Consider the following 22,727-nt stretch of genomic DNA (forward strand, 5'->3'; position numbering starts at 1 on the left):
TTAAAAAAACATATGGAATTGGGTGAAATAATTCAAATTAAAATAGAATAAAATACTCGATGGTAAAACCGTGTCAAAGAGTTAAGTTCCTTGGTTTATTTACTTCTTAGCATCAAAAGACAAAACTATTAAGAAGCCAAAGAGAATTAGAATAAATAAACCTTTTCATAGAAGAAAAACAAAGAAACTTCAGGACCGTAACTCTGCTAAATCGTTAATAAAGAACAGGTTAGTTTCAAGAAAAAAAAAAAAAAAAAGAAGAAAATATCGATTTGCAGGAGGCCTTTGTATATATGGTTGTATGATGGGTATACTGTCTGTTGATGCTGTTATAAATATTGTTTTTTGAGTTTTATTGTATGTTTTTATATACATGAATAAATTAAAAAAAACTTTAATGACAAAAAAATAAAGAACAGGTTAATGTGTGCATAATTATTAAAACGATTTCAAATCAAAAACATCTCTGCTCACTGGGTTTTCTCCCTTGTGGCTCCGCTGCTCAGGGAGATGGGGAGCAACGTGGACGCCGACCTGCCAGATGTAAGTATCCGGTTCACGATCAGCCAGTCGATCCACCGTCGGTTCTCCTGTACCGACCCGGTTCTCCTGTACCGACCCTGTGTTCTCTCCTCCAGCCGCCCATGCCCAGCGACCCAGAGGACGAGTCCGACGAGGAGAAAGGCCTGAGGAGGCTGTTCGAGCAGCTGGCCGGTGACGTAAGAGCCCCCCCCCCCCCCTGGAGACAACTGCTTGATAATATTGTACTTTATAAAATGATTGGAGGTGTTTCACCTGGTTTTATTCTGCCCCCTAGTGGCCAGAAACGTGTGAATCCAGCTTTAATATTGAATTGAATAACTTCCTACAAACTAAGTATTGTTTTCACCTTGAAGGAAAATGTGAACGTGAACCTTGGAGCTTTTTACTTGAGGCATCATATACTTATGATATTCACACAATAATAAGTCAGAGTGGTTTATTAACAGGACGAGGCGATCTCTGTGAACGAGCTGCAGCAGATGCTCAACGGAGTTCTCAGCAGACGTAAGTAAATTCAAAGTTTGTTTTTATTATAGGTCCGTATTGATTCTGCGTGGACATCTACTGTATGAATGCTCAGTATGTTTTTAATTAATGGAATTATACATGTGATTATTTCCAATTGTCGAAAATAATTAAGTAGCAGCTTTACATAATCTGTATTCTATTCTACTCTTAAACATGTTTCATAATTGTATTTGTTGGTTTGACTAAATAACTTCTGTCTTTGACTGTTATTTAGTTGAAGTATAATTTTCTGTTTCAAACCTTTGTTTTCAGGAAAAGAGATTAAATTCGACGGCCTGAGTCTCAGCACCTGCCACAGTATCATCAACCTGATGGACGTATCCTGCAAAACTACTGACCACAATATTAACTCAATAAACTGGGACACTTTTAAATTTCATGTTTATGTTTTAAATGTAAGAGATCCAGATGTTCTAGCACCAACACGAAGTTGGATGGAGATTCCGAAGAATTTCATTTTAAAACATCATCCAGAATTAACAAATCTTTTCTCCTGGACTTAACATGGATAGGTTGCTGTTATTTAAAAGTCAATTTTGTCTTAAAATCTATTTTTGTGTTAAACATTTCACTTCATGTAAAAGAAGCATGATGTTGAGTTAAAGCATCAGTGGAACGTTTGTGTTCAAGTTGAAGCAGCTTCACAGTTTTTACAGTGAAATGACCGCGTTGCTTCTCGAGTGTTTTTTTCTTAACGCAGTAAAACAGGTCGACAACACCGGCAAACTGGAGTTCCAGGAGTTCAAGGTCTTCTGGGAAAAGATGAAGAAGTGGATTGTACGTGTTCATTAATGCAATAAAAAGAGAAGTGACTGGAGGTGTTGGAGTGTGAGGTTGAACCTGTGTTGTCGTTGCAGATGCTCTTCTTGTCGTTCGACACCGACCGCTCGGGGAAGATGTCGTCGTACGAGCTCCGCATCGCGCTCAAAGCTGCAGGTGAGAGGCCACTGAGAACCAGAGAACTCTGTGTTCCACTGAGAACCAGAGAACTCTGTGTTCCACTGAGAACTCGTCCTCATAGAACCAGAGAACTTTATGTTCCACTGAGAACCAGAGAACTCTGTGTTCCACTGAGAACTCGTCCTCATAGAACCAGAGAACTTTATGTTCCACTGAGAACCAGAGAACTCTATGTTCCACTGAGAACCAGAGAACTCTATGTTCCTCTGAGAACTCGTCCTCATAGAACCAGAGAACTTTATGTTCCACTGAGAACCAGAGAACTCTGTGTTCCACTGAGAACCAGAGAACTCTGTGTTCCACTGAGAACCAGAGAACTCTGTGTTCCACTGAGAACCAGAGAACTCTGTGTTCCTCTGAGAACCAGAGAACTCTGTGTTCCTCTAAGAACCAGAGAACTCTATGTTCCACTGAGAACCAGAGAACTCTGTGTTCCACTGAGAACCAGAGAACTCAATGTTCCTCTGAGAACCAGAGAACTCTGTGTTCCACTGAGAACCAGAGAACTCTATGTTCCACTGAGAACTCGTCCTCACAGAACCAGAGAACTCTGTGTTCCACTGAGAACCAGAGAACTCTATGTTCCACTGAGAACCAGAGAACTCTGTGTTCCACTGAGAACCAGAGAACTCTGTGTTCCACTGAGAACCAGAGAACTCTGTGTTCCTCTGAGAACCAGAGAACTCTGTGTTCCACTGAGAACCAGAGAACTCTATGTTCCATTGAGAACCAGAGAACTCTGTGTTCCACTGAGAACCAGAGAACTCTGTGTTCCACTGAGAACCAGAGAACTCTGTGTTCCACTGAGAACCAGAGAACTCTGTGTTCCACTGAGAACCAGAGAACTCTGTGTTCCACTGAGAACCAGAGAACTCTGTGTTCCACTGAGAACCAGAGAACTCTGTGTTCCACTGAGAACCAGAGAACTCTGTGTTCCTCTGAGAACTCGTCCTCACAGAACCAGAGAACTCTATGTTCCTCTGAGAACTCATCCACTTTGAACTCGTCCGCACAGAAACAGAGAACTCTGTGTTCCACTGAGAACCAGAGAACTCTATGTTCCACTGAGAAACAGAGAACTCTATGTTCCTCTGAGAACCAGAGATGTCTATGTTCCACTGAGAACTCGTCCACTGAGAACTCGTCCTCATAGAACCAGAGATCTCTATGTTCCACTGAGAACCAGAGAACTCTGTGTTCCACTGAGAACTCGTCCACTGAGAACTCGTCCTCATAGAACCAGAGAACTCTGTGTTCCACTGAGAACCAGAGAACTCTATGTTCCACTGAGAACTCGTCCTCACAGAAACAGAGACGCACTTTATGTTTCTCACCACAAAACGTTTGACATTTCTTACAAGAGTTTGTGTTTGAATTCCTTCACCTAATAGACAGCTGTTCTTTATACATGTAGGTTTTCTCATATAGACATTTATTGAAGATATGAATAAATTGACTAATTCAATATATTTAATTTAAGAAGAACATCCAATCGAATATATTCAAATGTGTTTTTGAATATATTTGATTTCCAGTGTCAATATGTTTGTTTCACATGTTTGTTGTGAAGCAGTTTGATTATTCAGTTTAATTATTTTATTATAATTTAGCAGCAGCAGAATGGTTACGTCTAATGAAAATAATAATAAAGAAAATAATAGACTCAACATGGTTTGGGCCTAAATCTTGCATCTTTGAGTCTTTGAGTCTTTGTGTCTTTGGTTTGAAGGTATGCATCTGAACAACCAGCTCCTGCAGCTGATCGGCTTGAGGTTTGCTGACGACAAGTTCGACATTGACTTCGACGACTACCTCACCTGCATCGTGCGCCTGGAGAACATGTTCAGTACGTTGGAAACAACACATTTAAATACGACCTCTGAGTTTACAGTCAGCTCAGAACGATTTGTGGTAAAATGTCTTTCACTGACTGAATCTCTCTGAAACAGGAGTTTTCCAGGCTGTGGACAAATTCAAGAGGGGCCGTGTGAAGATGAACATGATGCAGGTAAAACAACTTCGACGTCATGTTGATGATCTGCATATGAGAGAGTTGGTTTCAGATTATAATGTTGTGATGTTGTGCGACTCCATTTTAACCCAGTTCTTTTGTGATTTAATAACACAGTTCCTGATGTTGTCGATGAACGTCTGAGGAGAAGCTGGGACCAAACACGAGCCACAGGAAGAACAAAACCATTTTAAATGGTTGTTGCTGACTTTTGCTTTTGGAAAATATTTGTTTTTTTCTCCTCTAAATTTAATGGAAATAAATTTTGAATAAAAATGTTGTCTCAAAATCAAAGACAAAGAAGTGTTTGTCTGTTTTTAATCCACCTGTATAATACATTGCCTGTAAATAAAGATGGACGACATGTCTTCACCTCCACCCACTGGACAAAGTGATGCACTCGACCAATCAGGAGTCAGTCTCAGCCGTGACATCACAGTCCAGTTTTATATTATCGAATAAGCAAACCAAACTAATTTTGTTTTATTTGGTCCAAGTCCCATCTGCTAACATGGAGGAGGATGAGGTTTATTATTCATACTGCAGCCAGCCACCAGGGGGCGATCCTCACTTACAACATATCTGTTCCATGGGACCGTCCTGGTTAAATAAATAAGATATACAATTTATGGTTAAATTTTTAATAATTAAATAAATCACAAATAATAAGAAAAGTATAAATCGGAATACACTTTCTCTGGATAATAATGAATGAGCACATTAATGTTCTGTATGTTTGTCTGTTCACTGCGCTGTTTGCTAATAAAGTTAATTCAAGAAAAGGTCGGTTTGGACTAAACCAATGGAGGGAATACAGGCGTGTGACATGAATTATATCATCACTATGCGACACATTAATCTGTTGTAGATAACCTGTTAATCATGGAAATATCCATACACATAAATATCAGTTTGTGCTCGTGTTAGCTCATTAGCATAGTTCTAACCACCCCTGTTGTTTCTCCGGCATGGCTCCTCCCTGTCATGGCCGCACCATGAGCATCGTGGTGGGTGAAACCATCTGAACGGGTCCGGGGGTGAAACGCTCTCCTGCTCGGTGACCTGCGGATCAGCTGCTGGACCTGAGAGACTCTTCAGGGAACTGGTTCCGATCCACTGATCCAACATGGTGAGCGACATGCACAGAGCTAACGCTGCTAGCTAACCCTACTGTTAGCTAACGCTGCTAGCTAACACGGCTAACTAACCCTACTGTTAGCTAATGCTAGCTAACACTGCTAACTAACCCTACTGTTAGCTAATGCTGCTGCTAGCTAACACGGCTAACTAACCCTGCTAGCCAACGCTGCTAACTTACCTAGCTAGCCAACACGGTTAGCTAACCCTACTGTCAGCTAACCCTGCTAGCCAACCCTGCTAGCTGACTAACGCTGCTAGCTAACCCTACTGTTAGCCAACGCTGCTAGCTTATCGCTGCTAGCTAACGTCCTCCCTGTTTATCCGATGTAAACAACGTGCTGTGAAGTTTGTGGTTTTAAAACTCGACTCGATAAACTTCTTAACTTTTTTTGGGGGGGGGGGGGGTGACGGGTTCGAGTCCACGAACCACGTGTGGAGTCTCCAGGGTAAACAGCGTCAGAGCCGAATGCAAAACAACGGAAGCAGCTTGGGGACAGATTCCTCTTGCTGCTGTGGGTTCGTCCAGGTGTCCACAGGTTGTCTACCTTCATGTCTCTGGAGACACATGAGGACAGGACAGGACGAGCCTCTAACACAGGGGTCTTCCACTGGTTCTGTCCCAGGGACCATTCTGACTAGAGAGTGATCCGCGGTCCACTGATGTGCCGACGTGTGTGTGTGTGAGTGCATGTGGATAGAAGGGAGCTTTAACATTTGGTTTTCCATGTTGGTTTTATTTAAAAACCTCAAACAAATCTAGAAAAATCTGTGTAAAAAACAACAAAAACGGTTGATTTTCAGTGCTTAAGAATTGGAAACAAAATTAAAATGCAGTTTGTAGTTGTACTGCATCTCAGAACCATATTTACATCAATATATAACGTTCATGACTTAAATGTGCAGACATGTAGCTGACATGTTGAGAGAAGGTTAAAGTAACGTTGATCAATAATAATCATCACAAACTGGGGCTACAACTGAAGAGAGAAGACGACAAAGTAATGCAGAATATGTCACAAATGATAATCATACAATATCACACAAACAATTGAGGCCTACTTAAGTTTAACCTCATGATCACCAGCACCTTTATATTATTTTAGACATATTTTTCTTATTTTAGAGTAATCTGGAAATGTGTTGAAATATCAAAGCGAATTTTGCGGACCCCCTGCAATGCTGTCGCGGACCACCAGGGGGCCGCGTACCCCCGTTGAAAACCCCTGCTCTAACAGTCCCAAGTGATCACATCTACACCGGGTTGAAGACTCGAGCTCCATATCTCAGCTCCACTGGAGAAACCCCAGGTCGCTGCCTTGCTCAAGGGCAGCTCAGCCAGCGGAATGAGGATCTGCCCCGGAGCTCAACCCCCAGTCCTCACTGTTGTGTTATCCTCAGCGAGTGTGTGTCCTAACCTCTGTGTTGTGTTGTGTCTCCCGCAGCCTCATCGAAAGAAGAAGTCGTTCATCGAGAAGAAGAAGGCGGTGACCTTTCACCTCGTCCACAGGAGCCAGAGGGATCCGCTGGCCGCTGATGAGACGGCGCCGCAGCACGTCCTCCTGCCCGCCGCCACGGTACAGCCCGACCACGCCGTCTGTTTCTCCAGCGACAGGAAACGAGCGGGACGACTGGTTTAATTAATGATCACCTCATCGTTTCCTTCTCGTAACTGAGAAGAGCCGAGAAACAAATCTGAGCCAACGATGAGAAGAGTTGTCCTGGTTTTTATAAATGTCCCGTGTAGACGTGACATGAGGATTGACCTCCGGTTCTTAAACCCTCATGTGACCCATTTAGTAAAAGTCAGAAAGATAAACCTGTTGGTTCCTGAATTAGTTTAATGAACTTGAAATTCCTTCTTTTCTTTTTTTACGTTGTCCAGGCGGAGGCGGAGAAGAGGCGTGAGGAGCAGAGGGATTTTGGTGTTTTCTATGACGACAACTACAATTACCTGCAGCACCTGAAGGAGGCGGTGGGCCCTACTGAGCTGGTGGTGACCAACCCCCCCCACTCCAACAGACGTCCTGTGCCCCTCCATGATGAAGAGGAGGAGATGGAGGAGGAGGAGGGTGACACGGACAAGGCACTTCCTGTGAGTTTAAAGCTGCATCCACTCCACTACGTTTTAACGCTCATCCCTGTTGCTACGGTTACGCCTGCAGTCAGAACTACTCGACAAAAACGTGATGTACATGATGAGGCCCAGGTCCTCTTCCTGATTGGTTGTTATCCGTCACATGACTCCACTCCCAGCGATACCCAGGATATGTGAGCTGACACTTTGCAGCATAGATATATATATAAAGACTAGATGTCTCGTCCGTTTTGCCGGCCAACGGAGTCAAACGTCTGCACATGGCGGCCATCTTGCCACAGGCATCTCGCTCACACATAACATTGTGTTGTAGTGGTAAATAACCATAACTTACTCAATTTTCAACCAATTTTTAAACGGTTTGGTTTGTTATAAAAGTCAGAGATGTAGTTATGACACTGCATAAATTATTCAATTTTTTAGAAAATAACTTGATTATTCATTCATATGCAGTGTCATGACTGCGTCTCTGACGTTTATAACAAACAAGATCGTTTAAAAATCGGTTGAAAATTGAGCAAGTTATGGTTATTTAAAAAGAACGCACCACTACAACACAATGTTGTGGGCGAGCGAGCTGACTGTAGCAAGATGGCCGCCATGTGCGGACGTTCGACTCCGTTGACTGAGACATCTAGCCTTATATATATATATATATATCTATGCTTTGCAGGACATAATTTGTGTGTTTCTTCTGTGGTTGTTCTGAAAGTGGAGACAGGGGACAGTTTCTTTAGTGGGTGGCGCCATCAAGTGGTAATTTATGAAACATTTTGTCTTGCATGTTTTTCTGTCTATGATTAAGAAGCAAAATAATACATGTCTTGAGTTCTTCAGTGCAGCTGGTCACTGATTTCTCTCTCATGTATTTTATTGTTAATGATTTGAAAACGGTCTCTGAAGTGATTTTTGTTTTTCAGGCCGCCAGCATCCACCTGCCGTCGTCTGTGTTCGCCTCCGAGTTCGAGGAGGAGGTCGGACTCCTCAACAAAGCTGCTCCCATCTCAGGTAGGAGAGGAGAGGGGGCGTGTCCACACCAGTGAGAGACTGATCCAGAACCACAACACTCTGACACAGTTAGAACCCGTCCTTGTGTGGATGAAGCCTGAGATCTGCTGTTTGTAAACCAGAGGACAAAATCCTCATGTCCTCAGAAACCATCGGATCAGACAACAAGCCTGGCTCCGCTCCACCAAGCTCCAGGTTCAGTTTGACCTCCGGCCTCTGTGTGATGTCACATCCTGTTTCCCTCGTTGCTCCTTCAGGACCTCGTCTGGACATGGACCCCGACATCGTGGCGGCTCTGGACGAAGACTTCGACTACGAGGACCCCGACAACATCCTGGACGATGACTTCATGGCCAAAGCAAACACAGCCAGCGCAGCAGTGGACGCAAAGTGAGAAATCTTAATATATTGTGACCTGCGTGGAAGGAGGTTGTGTTTTCCTTGTATTTGTTGGTTTGTGAGTCGGATCAGATTCAAACTACAGATCCGATGCCATGAAATGTTTTTGGAGGCCACGAGCCGAGGAACCAGACGATTGAATTTAGGTTTGGCTCCGGATCAGGAGACAGATCCAGGAGATCTCACTTCAGTTTCTTTAACATTGAGAGATGTGGATGTTTTCTCAGTGAATAATTCATAGAGGTCTGATATTCATGAGTGTGATCTGGTGCAGATCCAAATAAACATCTGGATCTCTCTGAGACTGTTGGACCTGGGTGCAGGTCTGAGCTCTGCTGAGACACTCGAGTTGTTTTTAATGAGTTATCTGATTTGTTTTCACTATAAATCAGAATCAGAATTCTTTTATTTGCCAGATAGGTTTGCACATACAGGAAATTGCCTTGGTGTCATTGGTGCACTGAGCATAAAACAACAATATGAAAAACAACAATATATAAGAAATAAAATAAAATAGAATAAAGTATATACAGTAACAGAGTTAGTAACAGTAATGTTCTGAACAGTTTCATTTTCTACATGAATACATAGAAATTAAATTCTGAATATTATTCCAGTTAATTGTTTAATTTTCTTTTTTGAGGACAAATCATAAATGTACATCAACGTAATGCAAGTTAACCACATATTAGTCTTTTAGTGAATTTTAAAACCTACTCAGCAAAGTTTTGCAATGATAATAATAACTTTTGAAGACATTTTCTCGCTCTGTGGCAAAATATAACCAATGATTTTATAGGATTGAACAGACAAATCTGTTTTCAAAAATATAACAACTGCTTTATTTATTGATCATGAAAGTTTCTGTTAGTATCGGCCCTAATGTTGATTTCCTGTTTGTGTGCGACCTGTGACAGAGGGGACAAGGATGAAGACGATGAAGACGAGTGGGAGGACACGGACGAGGACGGAGACTGTGACTCTGAAGGAGGATTTTCGGGCGACGGCGCCGGGCGAGAGTTTCTGTTCATGGACGAGGAGACGAAGAGTCGCTTCACGGAGTACTCCATGACCTCGTCTGTGATGAGGAGGAACGAGCAGCTCTCCCTCCTGGACGACCGCTTCGAGAAGGTGAGCTCCAGCCTCCGGGCTTTCTCCAGAGTTTCCCCTGGAGATCCGCTGCAGGAAGGCCGAGTGGGAGAGTTGGTGATGAGAATTAAAACGTTCCATCCTGCCTCTTAGCCACGCCCCCTCCCCTCACCTCTGGAGATTAGTGTTGTTGTCCCATCGGAGGACAACATGTTCATGTGTGAAAGACGAACTCTGGGGAAAGTTTGGACCCGATTGTGTGAACGTTCTCCAGAGTCTCTGTCTCTCTTTTTGTTATTTGTCTGTTTCTATTTCAAACCCATCATCTGTATTTTGTTGTTTTAGTTTTACGAACAGTTTGACGATGACGAGATCGGAGCTCTGGACAACGCGGAGCTGGAGGGCTTCATCAACCCGGACAGCGCTCGACTGGAGGAAGTCATCAAAGACTATTTCAAACAGAAGCAGAACGAGTGAGTGACGTTTGTTTCTCTGTCGTCTGGTTGTTCTGACGAAATTGAACCTGGTGCTGAAGCTGTGTCTTGGTCCTGGTTCAGCTTCCTGAGGCCTGATGACTTGGGTCCAAAGGAGCTTCCTGCCGTGAGAGAGGAGGAAGAGGAAGAGGAGGAAGAGGAGATGGAGACTTTCGTTGTCCAGGCTCCAGAGGAGAAATGGGACTGTGAAACCATCATCAGTGAGTTTCATTTTCTTTGCTGTACGCTCTGAAGTCTGAGAAGCTCTTTAGTGGAGAGGAGTAAGATCTGATGTTTGTGTTCTTCTGCAGGTACGTACTCCAACATCTACAACAGACCCAAACTCATCGAAGATCCACCAAAGGTATGAGAACCCTTCAAAGGGCAAAGGTCACTGTGATTTCACTAAACGACCACAAGGCGGTGAGTGCAGTTTTCCTTCTGTCCTCAGCCGAAGACCATCCGTGTGTCCAGCAAGACGGGCATCCCTCTGGACGTCCTTCCGGCCAGAGGCCTGACCGCCAAGCAGGCCGAGCGCATGACCATGATCAACGACTCGGACCTCCCCCGGGTCTCCACCCAGCCCCGGAGCAAAGAGGAGAGCAAGGAGGAGAGGAAGACCAGGAAGCAAGGCATCAAGGAAGAGCGCAAGGTGAGAGACAGAGCAGCTACTGGTCCGAGGTGTGACCTGCTCGTCTGGACCCGAGGCCTGGTTTGATCCCATGTAGGGTGGCAAAGTTCTGGGAATATTCAAAGTTAACGGGAATATACGGGAATTAACGGGAATTAACGGGAATAAACTGGGAATGTTGTTGGTAATTTATACTAACTGTATTTACCTTGTCATATACAGACATAAATATAAACATTTTGTTTTGTCATAGGCTGATTTGAGCCCTGAGGAAACTTTGGGCACTTGACTATATGCTTCTGCATCGTTGTGTCATTCTTAACATAGGTCTTTGCACAGTATTTGCAAATGTACACAGCCTTTCCTTCTACATTGGATGAGGTGAAATGTCTCCACACATGAGAGAGTGCACGTGGCATTGTTCTGTAGAATAAGATGAGAAACAAGTTTGTAAAAAAACACTAATGCAATGCCAGAGATATAAATAGTTAGCCAAACAATTGGAATCGTCTGTAAACATATTTTACAATTGATGGATAAATGAATGGAAATAGTCTAGATGAACAGATGAACAATCCTCAATCAGCATGCTAATATATTTTCCCCAGTAATATCATGGAAACTTACCTGACTAGTCCTTCACACTACAGCAGGCCTCAATAGCCCTGCTGTAGAGTGAAGCATGCTGGGAGTTATCTGTGCATGTGATGGAAGAATGCACAGTGGAGGGTTGAAACTCAACGTTCCATACATCTTTAAAATAGAGTTTTGAATGATGTTTTTATTGCTCAGCGTTTAATTTGCGTATTTTTTTTTTCAAAATTCCCGAGCTAAACTTCCCATAAAAAGTTTCAGGAAAGTTTCCGGTTCCCAGTGGGGGGGGGGGGTGCATTCTTCTCTATTGGTTGATAGTGTGTGTATCAGCAGGACCTTAATACTGTGGCAGCCCATGTACCCTGGATGATATATCATATTGCGTGTGATATCATGTGACCTGGACGTTGTGTTGAACTGTGTGTTGTGTGTTTGTTCAGGAGCGGCGAGCGGAGAAGAAAGCCAACACGGTGGCGTTCAAGGAAGAGAAGCTCCGACAGACGAAGCAGATGCTGAACCTGAGGACTAACATTCAAGGCCTGAAGCTTTAGACACGGACGGGCGGAGCTCCGCCCACACAGACTCTTAACCCGTCGATGATGATGTCATCAGTGGACAAGATGGCGAACACCCGCCCAAACAGGACAGGGGGGGGCGCTGTGAGGCTCTGGATTTATCGACTGGAGTGGAGGAGTTTTCTCAAATCACCGCGAGATGAAGTTAATTTACCTTCATATAAAAACCAGCTGAGGTGAAACGTGACTGTTTGAAAAGCAGGATTAATAAAACGCTTCGTGTCCAGCTCATGTTTTGTTCTTATGATACAAAGATAAGTTTTGTTTTTTTGGTTGATCCTGTTTGTCCGGTTTCTTTCTTGGCTCTCGTCACAACCTGTCCCTCAGTGTCTCTGCCAACAGTCTCCTTATGAAACCACATTTACATTCAATAGATCCACATTTTAACATATCAGTCCTTTACTGTATTTACATCAACATCCATGACTTATTAGCTGAGAAGTCAACAAGGGCAAAAACCGTTTTCTCACGTTAATAAAGAAAGAGAAGAGAGGAATCCTGGATTCTGATCTGGATCATGTTCCGTCCGTCCACGAAGGTTCAGGGACAGTCGTTCAGTAGAAACACTAAAGTATGATTTGTGCAATTCTCCTGTTAACCTTCAGGGGGAGTTGATCTACCTGAGCGTCGGGTGCAGTGGAGAAATGATTCAAAACTCAAAATCTATCAACGTGTTTAATAAAAAAAGATAAAAAATGTATTAAACCAAGAAACAAATTTCACATTTACTTTAGAATTAATTTATTTAGATCAAAGAATTCATAAAAACAAGCGATGATGCAAATATTAAAAATAAGAACCTGAGCATTTAAGTTAACAAACACACGATCTTCACGACCTGTTTATCAAGTCGCGATATGGAATTTATGACGCCTGCAGAAGTCAAAGTCCAGGAATGTTGAGGTGCTCAGTTTAATGTACGACATTATGAAAGCACTTCAGTTCTCAACCACGTAGGCGGTTCAGATTTATTTACCTGGCTCCTGAGAACAATGAGGTTTTAAATGCTGTTCTGTGTTTGCTCTGGAAAACCCACAGGCATCAGGTGTCATAACAAGGTTTTAGATTTGGGACGAAACCTGAGAAGTGAATTACATTCGGGCAAATAGAAGGACGACTGCATCTGGGTGAACTGTCCCTTTAAGAGAGAAAAGAGCCATAACTACTGCCAGCTCTAAAATGATCCTGAGATCCTTTGAGATGTAAAAACCTCTCTGACTGTAAACGTCCGTCTGATCGTCTCCGTGGTGACGGATCAGCTGGAGTCCAACGAACCGGCCACACTCGTAAACATGACGCGTTAGAAACGTAGGGTTCGGTGACAGAAGATGGCAGAAGAGGGGGGGGGGGAACACCCACCTCCAGCTGTCCTCCGGTGTCTCTCGGCCTGGTTTGGACCGGCCTGGGTCGTCGGTTATTAAAACAGTCATCGAACCAACTTCAGTCCTGAACCTCGGACAGTTTGTTCTATCCCTCTCTGTAAGCATCGGTCATTTCTCCGTCCCCTAAGTCGACCTTCACATCTAAGAGGACGTGGAGGCGGTCATAGTTCCCCACAGCTGCAGGCTCCTGGTCTTCAGGCTCCTGGTCTTCAGGCTCCTCCAGGTCCCCTCTCACTGGCCGTCCCTCATACTCCGAGCTGACCGACGAGCTGCAGCCGGGTTTCACGCCCTCAACCGGGCTGAAGACTGCTTCAACGTTTTGCAACAGTGCAGGCTCCTGGTCTTCAGGCTCCTGGTCTTCAGGCTCCTGGTCTTCAGGCTCCTGGTCTTCAGGCTCCTGGTCTTCAGGCTCCTGGTCTTCAGGCTCCTGGTCTTCAGGCTCCTGGTCTTCAGGCTCCTGGTCGGCGTCCTCCGAGCTGACCGACGAGCTGCAGCCGGGTTCCAGGACCACAGCCTGGCTGAAGACTTCTTCATTGTTTTTCAGCAGTCCATACTTTTCGTGGTTTGGATCAATATCCTGGTGGACGAGAAGCCGAGGACACGCGTCAGGTTTCACAATAAGATGGAAGTCGAGGTTAATTACATTTGTTTTTTTGTCTAAAGCAGAAAAGTTACCAGAGCTTCCGCCTTTGCCTGCTTTATCGTCAGTGTCCAGGCTCTCACTTTGTAGATGGCAATTGATAACCCACTGATTATGAGGACGAGGGCGATCAGCAGGAAGACGAACGTGAACACACGTGCGTCTGCAGAACAAGAAGAAACAAACCTGCGGTCAGTAGAGCTCACACCTCCGCACGACTTTAAATCACAGTGAAACCATCAGTCCCCTAAACGTGTAAAACCCGTCTACTGAGTAGATGTTGCCTTCCAGGTCACAAGATCACAGGTCACACTTAACAGGTACTTACTACACATGTATTCATATTATTTAATTTAATATTCCCCACTCCTTCACCCACCAGCTCCTCCCAGCAGAGCAGGACACAACAAGAAGGATTCAAAGCCCGACGCACACGAGTCCTGGGACACGTTGGCCCAGCCATAGACAGATATAAAGACTAGATGTCTCGTTCGACGGAGCCGGACGTCACCACATGGCGGCCATCTTGCTAGGGGGCAGCTCGCTCACCCATAACATTGTGTTGGTAAATAACCATAACTTGCTCAATTTTCAACCGATTTTGAAACGGTCTGGTTTGTTATAAACGTCAGAGATGTAGATATGACACTGTGTACTTATGAATAATTATGTTCTTTTCTAAAAAAATGTAATAATGTATGCAGTGTCATAACTACATCTCTGACGTTTATAACAAACCAGACCGTTTCAAAATCGGTTTAAAAATGTAGTAAGTTATGGTTATTTACCACTACCAACACAATGTTATGGGTGAGCGAGCTGCCCCCTAGCAAGATGGCCGCCATGTGGTGACGTCCGGCTCCGTTGGCCGGCAACGCAGACGAGACATCTAGTCTTTATATATGTCTATGGGCCCAGCGGTCAACAGGAACCTGGGTTCTCTGAGATGAAAGGAAGCATCGGACAGCTTTTTAAGTGGAAGACTGACCGCTGGTGTTACTGGGGCAGATGAGGCCGGTCCGTATGAAGTCCACTCTCTCGACTTTGTTCCCGCCGTCCAGCCATCCCCCGACCCGGACACACGCCTCCTCGCCGGGCGGGAGGTCGAACCTGCACTCGCGGACACTCTGACTGCACTCGGTGGAGGTGTAGTTACGCTGGAAGTCAGACAAACATAGAGATAAGGAATTCTCTTCTGATTCAGTTTAACTTTATTCTCAAAGTATTCTTGACATGACGCCAATAAAGAACAACACAACAATTCTACATATTCTCGAGTTGCAAAACTAGAATAAAATCTCCTCGGTATTTAGTTTGAATACAAATATCTTCTCAGTTTTCTGATGCCTTCTGAATCTCTGAGATGTTCTTCACCTGATCTGAGGAGACGTTGAATGTGAAGGAGGCCTCCTTCTTGGGCTTCAGCTTTGTGTAGAAGTGGTAAGGATTCGGGAAACGGACGATGTTTCCAGAGTCTCCAGCCACGACCTCGACAGGAGGGAAGTCTAACAAACCTGTGGACGAGAGATGGGTTTGAGTCTGTGAGGGAAACGTCCGACCGGAGTCACGGAGCAGGAAGTGACGGAGCAGGAAGTGACGTGCTACTCACACTGTTTATCGACCATCTTTCCCTTGTTAAAGCTGAAGCTCTCAGACGGGACCGGGGTGGACTCCGCCCCCTCCTGTAGAGCTGTCACTTTGACTGCGTGGAAATTCATGTATTGATCCTGAGACTCCCAGATGAACCCACTCAGATCAAACTGGTGCTCGGTGGTTACATTCAGAAGATGCCTTCACACAGGAAACAGCACTTTTTAGACATAAATACAAATATACACAAACCTACTAATTCCAAAAACTGTGTGAGAAGCGTTCATCTCAACAATTGTTCATCTGATCATCTTCACAACGTGTGGGTTGTTAATTATTGATGATTATTACTAGTTCATCATATCGGATGCTGATGTCTACAGTCCCTGACAAAAGTCTTGTCGCTTGGGTACAAGTTGACCTTAAGTGCCCCCCAAATATATTAGTTATCAATTTTTTTTTACAAGAAATGGCTAATTTCAATCCCAACAGCTTTTGAAATAATGTTTTGGTGCCAAACGAAACTGCTGAAAAGAATTCTAACGTTCACAGTTTGGTAAAGCCCACTGAGTCAGTTTTTGCAAAGACAAAAGTCTTGTCTCCTTGTCATATGATGCACCCAATCCTAGATTACAGCCTCACCTGTGATCAATAATTGATCAATCAATTAGTGGGGGTGTATAAAAAGAACCCCAGCACACCAGACCTTCACATCAACTGCAACTTGACCTCTGACAACATGCCTAAGATTCACCCTGAGACCAAAGCGTTGATTATCAAGAGGCTGAAGACCAGATCCACTGCTGAGGGGGCTGACACCTTCAATGTTTCTCAGCATCAAGTACAAAGAATAAGAACAAGATTTGAGGAGACTGGAGATGTTTTTGACAAGCCCAAGTCCGGCAGACCCCTTCTCCACTGCAGCAGAGCTCCACCAGGCCTGGTCACCTCAAGTCCCTGTGTCAACCAGGACAGTTTGTAGAATTCTGTCTCGAAATGGCCTCCATGGTCGAATCAGTGCCCAGAAACCAGCACGAAACAAAAGGAAATTAAAAAAACGTGTGGCCCACAGCCTGCTGAAAGGATGGACGCTGGAAAAGTGGCAGAAGGTGGATTCCTCAGATGAATCATCGGTTCAATTACATCACAGCCGCCGCAAATATTGCAGGAGACCTACTGGAGCCCGCATGGATCCGAGATTCACCCAGAAAAGAGTTAAGTTTGGTGGCGGAAAAATCATGGTCTGGGGTTACATCCAGTGTGGGGGTGTGCGAGAGATTTGCAGGGTGGAAGGCAATATCAATAGCCTGAAATATCAAGAAGTATTAGCTACCTCTTACATTCCCAACCATACAAGGGGTCAAATTTTGCAGCAGGATGGTGCTCCATCGCATACTTCCATCTCTACGTCAAAGTTCCTCAAGATGAAGAAGATCAAGGTGCTCCAGGACTGGCCGGCCCAGTCACCAGACATGAACATCACTGAGCAGGTCTGGGGTCGAATGAAAGAGGAAGCATGGAAGACCAAACCAAAGAATCCTGATGAACTCTGGGAGGCATGTGAGCTTTCTTTGCTATTCCTGATGACTCCATCAATAAATTGTATGAATCATTGTCGAACCGCATGGATGCAGTCCTTCAAGCTCATGGAAGTCATACAAGATATTAAATATGGATCTCACAGCACCACTACTTAATTCACTGATGTTATGCAACATATTTTTGTATTTGAAGTAAATTATTTGTCCAATTTTCACATTACTCTTCTGTAGGCGACAAAACTTTTGTCTTGCCAAAATCTGACCTTTCTGTGTTCATTAAATGATCAATCTTTCTTCAGTGAGGCAAATTTATTTTAGTATATTAAACATAATTTGGAAGGGTTTTAGCTTTCATATGAGCCATTTCTAAAACCAATGGATTAATAAAAAGTCAGGTTATAGGCTGTTGTTTCTACAAAATAGATAAGTGACAAGACTTTTGTCAGGGTCTGTATATCTTCAAAGTAAAAGCACAATGTTTGTTCTGTTGCTGTAATGCTTAATATCGAGCTGAACTACTTTTATTTTTGAAAAGTTGTGAACCACGGTCCGAGGGTTGTGTCGTCGTTTAACAGACTCGGAAACAGTCGACATTAAAAAGAATAACTTCAGTGATTCATTCAAACTTATGTGATAAAGAAAATTCAGTTTCATGTGATGAGCACGATCACATCTTCAGTTCTATAACTTCACAGAAGAGTTTGAGGACGACTCACTAATGACAAGGAAGAATTCAACACAACATTACAAACATACACATTTACTATATAATCTAATAAGAGAACACAACATGGCAAACACAAGGGCTGTACTCGTATATATACTAGTGTCAGGGTTCATACACATTTTGACCAATGGATTTCCATGACTTTTCAATAACTTTAAACCAAATTTCCATGACCGAACATCTTGTGAAATCTCGGTGTATACGCGAAAAAGTGACAAAATGTAGTATTCAAACTAACAATGAGAATTCCAAGGCATACAGTATACCTTAAATGACACAAACCCAAGTATGCCTGCTTATATTTTGAGCGTATTTCTTTAGAAGCATATGAATTATTTAAAACTCAGCGTAACGACATAAAAATATGAATATAACAAAATTCCATGACTTTTCCAAAACTTTTGGGAGATTCTTTTTTTCCATGACTTTTCCAGGCCTGGAAAAACACATTTTAAAATTCCATGACTTTTCCAGGTTTTCCATGACCGTACAAACCCTGTAGTGTATATAAATATGTGTCTGTCCAACTTATAACAATACAATCAAACAACACATATTTAAGATACTTTTTGGATGAATGAGTGTAGCTGAGCAGGAGGAGCCTCACCCGTCGTTGCTTTTTGATTCCACTCTGAAGCTGGTGTGTGGCTGCTGGTCGCTGAACTCCCAGTTCACCACGACTCTCAGATTCTTGCAGGTCACCTTCACGTTGGTCGGAGGCGGAACTGAAACAAACCCGAGAGCAGAGTTAATAACCGTTAGTGCTGAGCCAATGAGAGAGAGAGACGATGGGAGGGAGACTCCACAACCTGAGCTGGGTTCTAGACCAGGGGGGGGGCAAACTGTTTGACTCGCGGGCCACAATGGGTTCTAAAATTTGACAGAGGGGCGGGGCCAGGAACAGATGGATGGAGTGTTTTTGTGAACTAATATAAATGACATGGAAAAATCATTACATGAAAGGATTTGGCCTTTACCAAGTAGCAAAGCACTTATTTGCAAGAACATTTAACAAAAACCCGCCTTCAGAGAAAGGCTTGCTAGCCTTTGCTATTTCGAATGCCCCCAAAAAACATGCCTTGGTAGATGAGTCTTTAATCGCAGTTTGTCTGTGAAAAAAAATGTTGCTGAGTCTGTAAATTAGTCGCCAACCTCTGAGCTGCAGCAACCCGCGATGACTGCTTGCTAGCGTAGTTAGCATGCTTCGTAGCAAAGTGACGGCTGATGTTGTACTCCAGGCAAACAGCCTTCGATTGGACTTCAGTGAAAAAGTATTTTGTTGTCGACTCCGTGTTAAACACTCGGCACTCATTGTCCACTTTTCGTTTCCTTGATCCTCTCATTTTACAGAAGGGCTCACAGGGCAAAGGGACGCACTTATTGTAAGTCGCTTTTATCCAAAGCGACTTACATTAAGTTCTTCAACCCCGAGGGTTCAAACCCAGAACAACAAGAATCAAGAAAGTACGATTTCTTAAAAAATAAAGCAAAACTACAAAGTGCTATAAGTACGTGCCATTTAAGTGCTACTAAATTGTTCTTTTTTTTAATTATTTGGACAAGTTCAACGGGCCGTACTTGTCCCATGTCTGTTCTTGCCCCAAACTGGAGTTTGTCAGTTTATTAGGTACACCTGACTCAAACTAACCCTCAGGGGACGGATCCTGGATTTTTAAAATCTCGTTCATTCTGATGGTTTTAAAACATTTTCCTTGATTTCCCAGAGAATGATTCATGGATTGGGATGGAACACACGCAGACATGTTCAGAGGACGAGGTCCATGACATCCTGGAGTTTGGTGCAGATCCAAATAAAGATCTGGAGGTGGTGAATTTAAATGTGGTTTCTTGAGGAGACTAGTTTTAAATACAGCAGGATAATCAGGGATTAATAAAGAGGGATCAATAACTGATCATAATCACAGTCTCACTTCAGAATGTTGCAGCTCATTCATGGCGTGAGGATGGAAACACTGAGGGAAGAGGGAAGTGATGAAGAGGAAGTGATGAAGATCTAAAGAGACACGACTCGTGTGCAGGTGAACGAATCCCACGTGCTTCAGTGAACTCTGTCAGGACAGAAGACAGTGGGAGGAGTGTTTGAGGGCGAGGTGCATTCTTTTCAACAGAGCCGCTCCTGCTACGCATGTCTCTGACGCTTCACGCCCCCTCCGGCCCCCCCCGGCCCCCCCCCCTGACAGCACCATGGTCACCGGAAGCAGCGAGGGAGCAACTCTACGACGACAACAGGTTCAAACAAACCGAAGACGAGCTCCGGCTGCTCGGCAACATTCCAGACAGCACCTGCCTCAGCAGCTGGATTCTGTGGAAGAAGCAGGAGTCACTGCTCCTGTCTCCACTCACACACTCATCAACCCACATTAAATTCACTAGATCCAGGTTTTTATTTGGACCTGCACCAAATTCCACACACTCATAGACCTCCGTCTCTCAACAGGTCTGTGCGTGTCTCTTCAAAATCCAGGAATTGTTCTCAGAAAATTCGACGGAAATGTTTGTTTTTTTAAATCCTGGCTCCGTCCTCTGATCCGGATCAAACTTCCAGGAGGTCTCTGTTGTGTCATACCCAAGGAATTGTGTGTTCTTTATTAGTCAATATCCACAAACTCACAATTAAAAACAGAGTCAGGCTCCACTAACATGATCGTGGTTGTTGATGTGTTAACGCTCCCTGTGGCGTTGGAACTGGAACAAGTCCGAGAATAGACTTTCTCCAAATTGAAAACGGAAATTAAACTTGAACACGTCCTGCAGGACGGACAGGTTGGACTGCTTTAGTTAGAGTCAGGTGTACCTAATAAACTGACAAGCTCCAACTTTGGGGTGAGAAACAATCAAATCTAAATATGTTGGATTCTTGAATCCACCAGTTATCGGTTTGTCAGCAGGATCGTACGAGAACTAGTGGACTGGATCAGTCTCCATGTTCACAGAACACAAACCACAACGAATCCTCCTGATGCTTCACAACTCAGACGCACAACTAAAGAGGATACGACACAATCAAGAGACGACACAAAGAAACGTCCTGTAACCTCCAATGAAATCGTCTGAGCTTACTTGGAAACATTCAAGTCAACAAAGTGTCCAGTTGTTTTCAGACATTTCAATGGAGAATTCTCACCTGTTATATCTTTTGAAGGGAATGTTTTCTCTATGCACTCATTGTGTAGCTGTTGTGTTTCTATATAATATCGTCATAATACAGGATGTGATTTGGTTCCATGCAAATAAAACTGAATTCGATGGAATGTTTTGCCTCCTGTGAGAAACACAGGTTTCTAACATGATACAGGTTTAGTAAGTTATAGAGAGGAGATGGTTCTGCTTCCGGGTTAAATTAGATTAGATTAGATTAGATCAAATCCTTCATTCAGTTAAAGTTCATATGGATCTTTGTTTATAAATCAGTGACATGACTTAAAGCAACGAGACACTTGAACCCGAAACCCAGGACGTGAATGGAATGAACTTCAGTTCCTCAAGATCTGGAATAAAAAACTGTCACCGACCAGACAGTTCAATTTATTTTCAACATCTGCACAGAAAAACTCTCCACTATTAATACTTTAAAGCCTCCAGATGTAGAAATACTGTGCGGTCGGTTACTGATTAAACTGAACAAATAAATGCAAACAACCAGAGCAATAACTCATCCTGCACCTTGACCCCGAGATATGTTATCACAGTCACACACCCGAAGATTATCAAAGATTAAACGTGTTTGTAGCAGAAACCAAACAGCTACTGTCATCACTTCGGAATCCACCTGTTTATCATTTTATATGAATTCTATAAGTTCCCAGAGGTGAACAGGTGTAGAGGTGTAGTCAGTAATAATACGTCAGTTGGATTATTCTTTATCTAAACTACTAGTTTTAAATTTACACTTGGAATTAATTTCACTACAGGAAATTGATAACTTATTGATCTCTTATTGATTTTCTTTAGATGTATTTTCATACGATTTAAAAGAGTCCGGCTGCTGCTTTCAGAGTATTGTTAGTATTGTTAGTATTGTTAGTAGTGTTAGTATTAGTAGTAGTATGTGTAACTCACCAGTCAGAGCTGTCACTGAGCTGATCAGCAGCAGGACCCTGAACGCACCGTCCGGCCACATGACTCCAACCTGGACCTCCTGCCGGACCCTGGGAGCCCAGAACCGACCGGAACCGACGAGGATCACAACCTCGCACCGCTTCACTTCCGGCTTCTGCGTCTCACCTGCACAGGAGCCGGGGGTCACGTGACTCGCCTCCCGCCGGGGGGAGGAGCCGAGCATGTTGGGAAACACCTGGAAGACGTCGGCGGATGTGACACAGACCACGCCTTTTGTTTTTAATGCACAAAACTCCCACAGGGTTTATTGGAAATGTTGCAATCACCTGCAAGAGAGAGAGAGATAGAGAGAGAGAGAGAGAGAGAGAGAGAGAGAGAGAGGGGGGGGGGTGGAGGGATGGATGGATGGATGGATGGATGGATGGATGGATGGATAGATAGATAGATAGATAGATAGATAGATAGATAGATAGATAGATAGATAGATAGATAGATAGATAGATAGATAGATAGATAGATAGATAGATAGATAGATAGATAGATAGATAGATAGATAGATAGATAGATAGATAGATAGATAGATAGATAGATAGATAGATAGAAGGATGGATAGATGGATGGATGGATGGATGGATGGATGGATGGATGGATGGATGGATAGATGGATGGATGGATAGATAGATAGATAGATAGATAGGGAGAGAGATTGAGAGAGAGAGAG

The 22,727-nt window shown here is 43.6% G+C and overlaps 3 protein-coding genes across 3 annotated transcripts in view; 2 read left to right on the top strand and 1 right to left on the bottom strand.

Annotated features, from left to right (window-relative positions):
• capn9 (calpain 9) overlaps positions 1 to 4,290 on the top strand; it is a 14,492-nt gene extending 10,202 nt beyond the window's left edge. Inside the window, exons 12-20 of the mRNA XM_061089241.1 lie at positions 507 to 543; positions 639 to 719; positions 990 to 1,047; positions 1,324 to 1,388; positions 1,780 to 1,848; positions 1,929 to 2,007; positions 3,761 to 3,877; positions 3,981 to 4,039; positions 4,160 to 4,290. Of these exons, the coding sequence (XP_060945224.1) occupies positions 507 to 543; positions 639 to 719; positions 990 to 1,047; positions 1,324 to 1,388; positions 1,780 to 1,848; positions 1,929 to 2,007; positions 3,761 to 3,877; positions 3,981 to 4,039; positions 4,160 to 4,186 (592 nt within the window). The 3' untranslated portion in view covers positions 4,187 to 4,290. The remainder of the gene's footprint in view (positions 1 to 506; positions 544 to 638; positions 720 to 989; positions 1,048 to 1,323; positions 1,389 to 1,779; positions 1,849 to 1,928; positions 2,008 to 3,760; positions 3,878 to 3,980; positions 4,040 to 4,159) is intronic.
• A 721-nt stretch (positions 4,291 to 5,011) lies between these two features.
• ltv1 (LTV1 ribosome biogenesis factor) lies at positions 5,012 to 12,272 on the top strand. The gene is made up of 11 exons (XM_061084282.1): positions 5,012 to 5,171; positions 6,625 to 6,756; positions 7,065 to 7,274; positions 8,198 to 8,285; positions 8,543 to 8,675; positions 9,602 to 9,815; positions 10,119 to 10,246; positions 10,331 to 10,467; positions 10,558 to 10,610; positions 10,698 to 10,898; positions 11,912 to 12,272. Exons 1-11 carry the CDS (start codon positions 5,169 to 5,171, stop codon positions 12,020 to 12,022), a joined length of 1,410 nt encoding a protein of 469 aa, XP_060940265.1. The 5' UTR covers positions 5,012 to 5,168; the 3' UTR covers positions 12,023 to 12,272.
• Positions 12,273 to 13,406: 1,134 nt separating this feature from the next.
• ifngr1 (interferon gamma receptor 1) lies at positions 13,407 to 22,067 on the bottom strand. Its single transcript, XM_061066956.1, has 7 exons — positions 22,007 to 22,067; positions 18,534 to 18,651; positions 15,678 to 15,859; positions 15,443 to 15,582; positions 15,057 to 15,225; positions 14,104 to 14,231; positions 13,407 to 14,005 (listed from the first exon to the last, which is right to left on the bottom strand). The coding sequence occupies exons 1-7, from the start codon at positions 22,065 to 22,067 to the stop codon at positions 13,514 to 13,516; spliced, it is 1,290 nt and encodes a 429-aa protein (XP_060922939.1). The 3' UTR covers positions 13,407 to 13,513.
• Between the last annotated feature and the right edge of the window lie 660 nt (positions 22,068 to 22,727).

Source organism: Limanda limanda, chromosome 2, assembly GCF_963576545.1.
Source record: "Limanda limanda chromosome 2, fLimLim1.1, whole genome shotgun sequence".
Lineage (NCBI taxonomy): Eukaryota > Metazoa > Chordata > Actinopteri > Pleuronectiformes > Pleuronectidae > Limanda > Limanda limanda.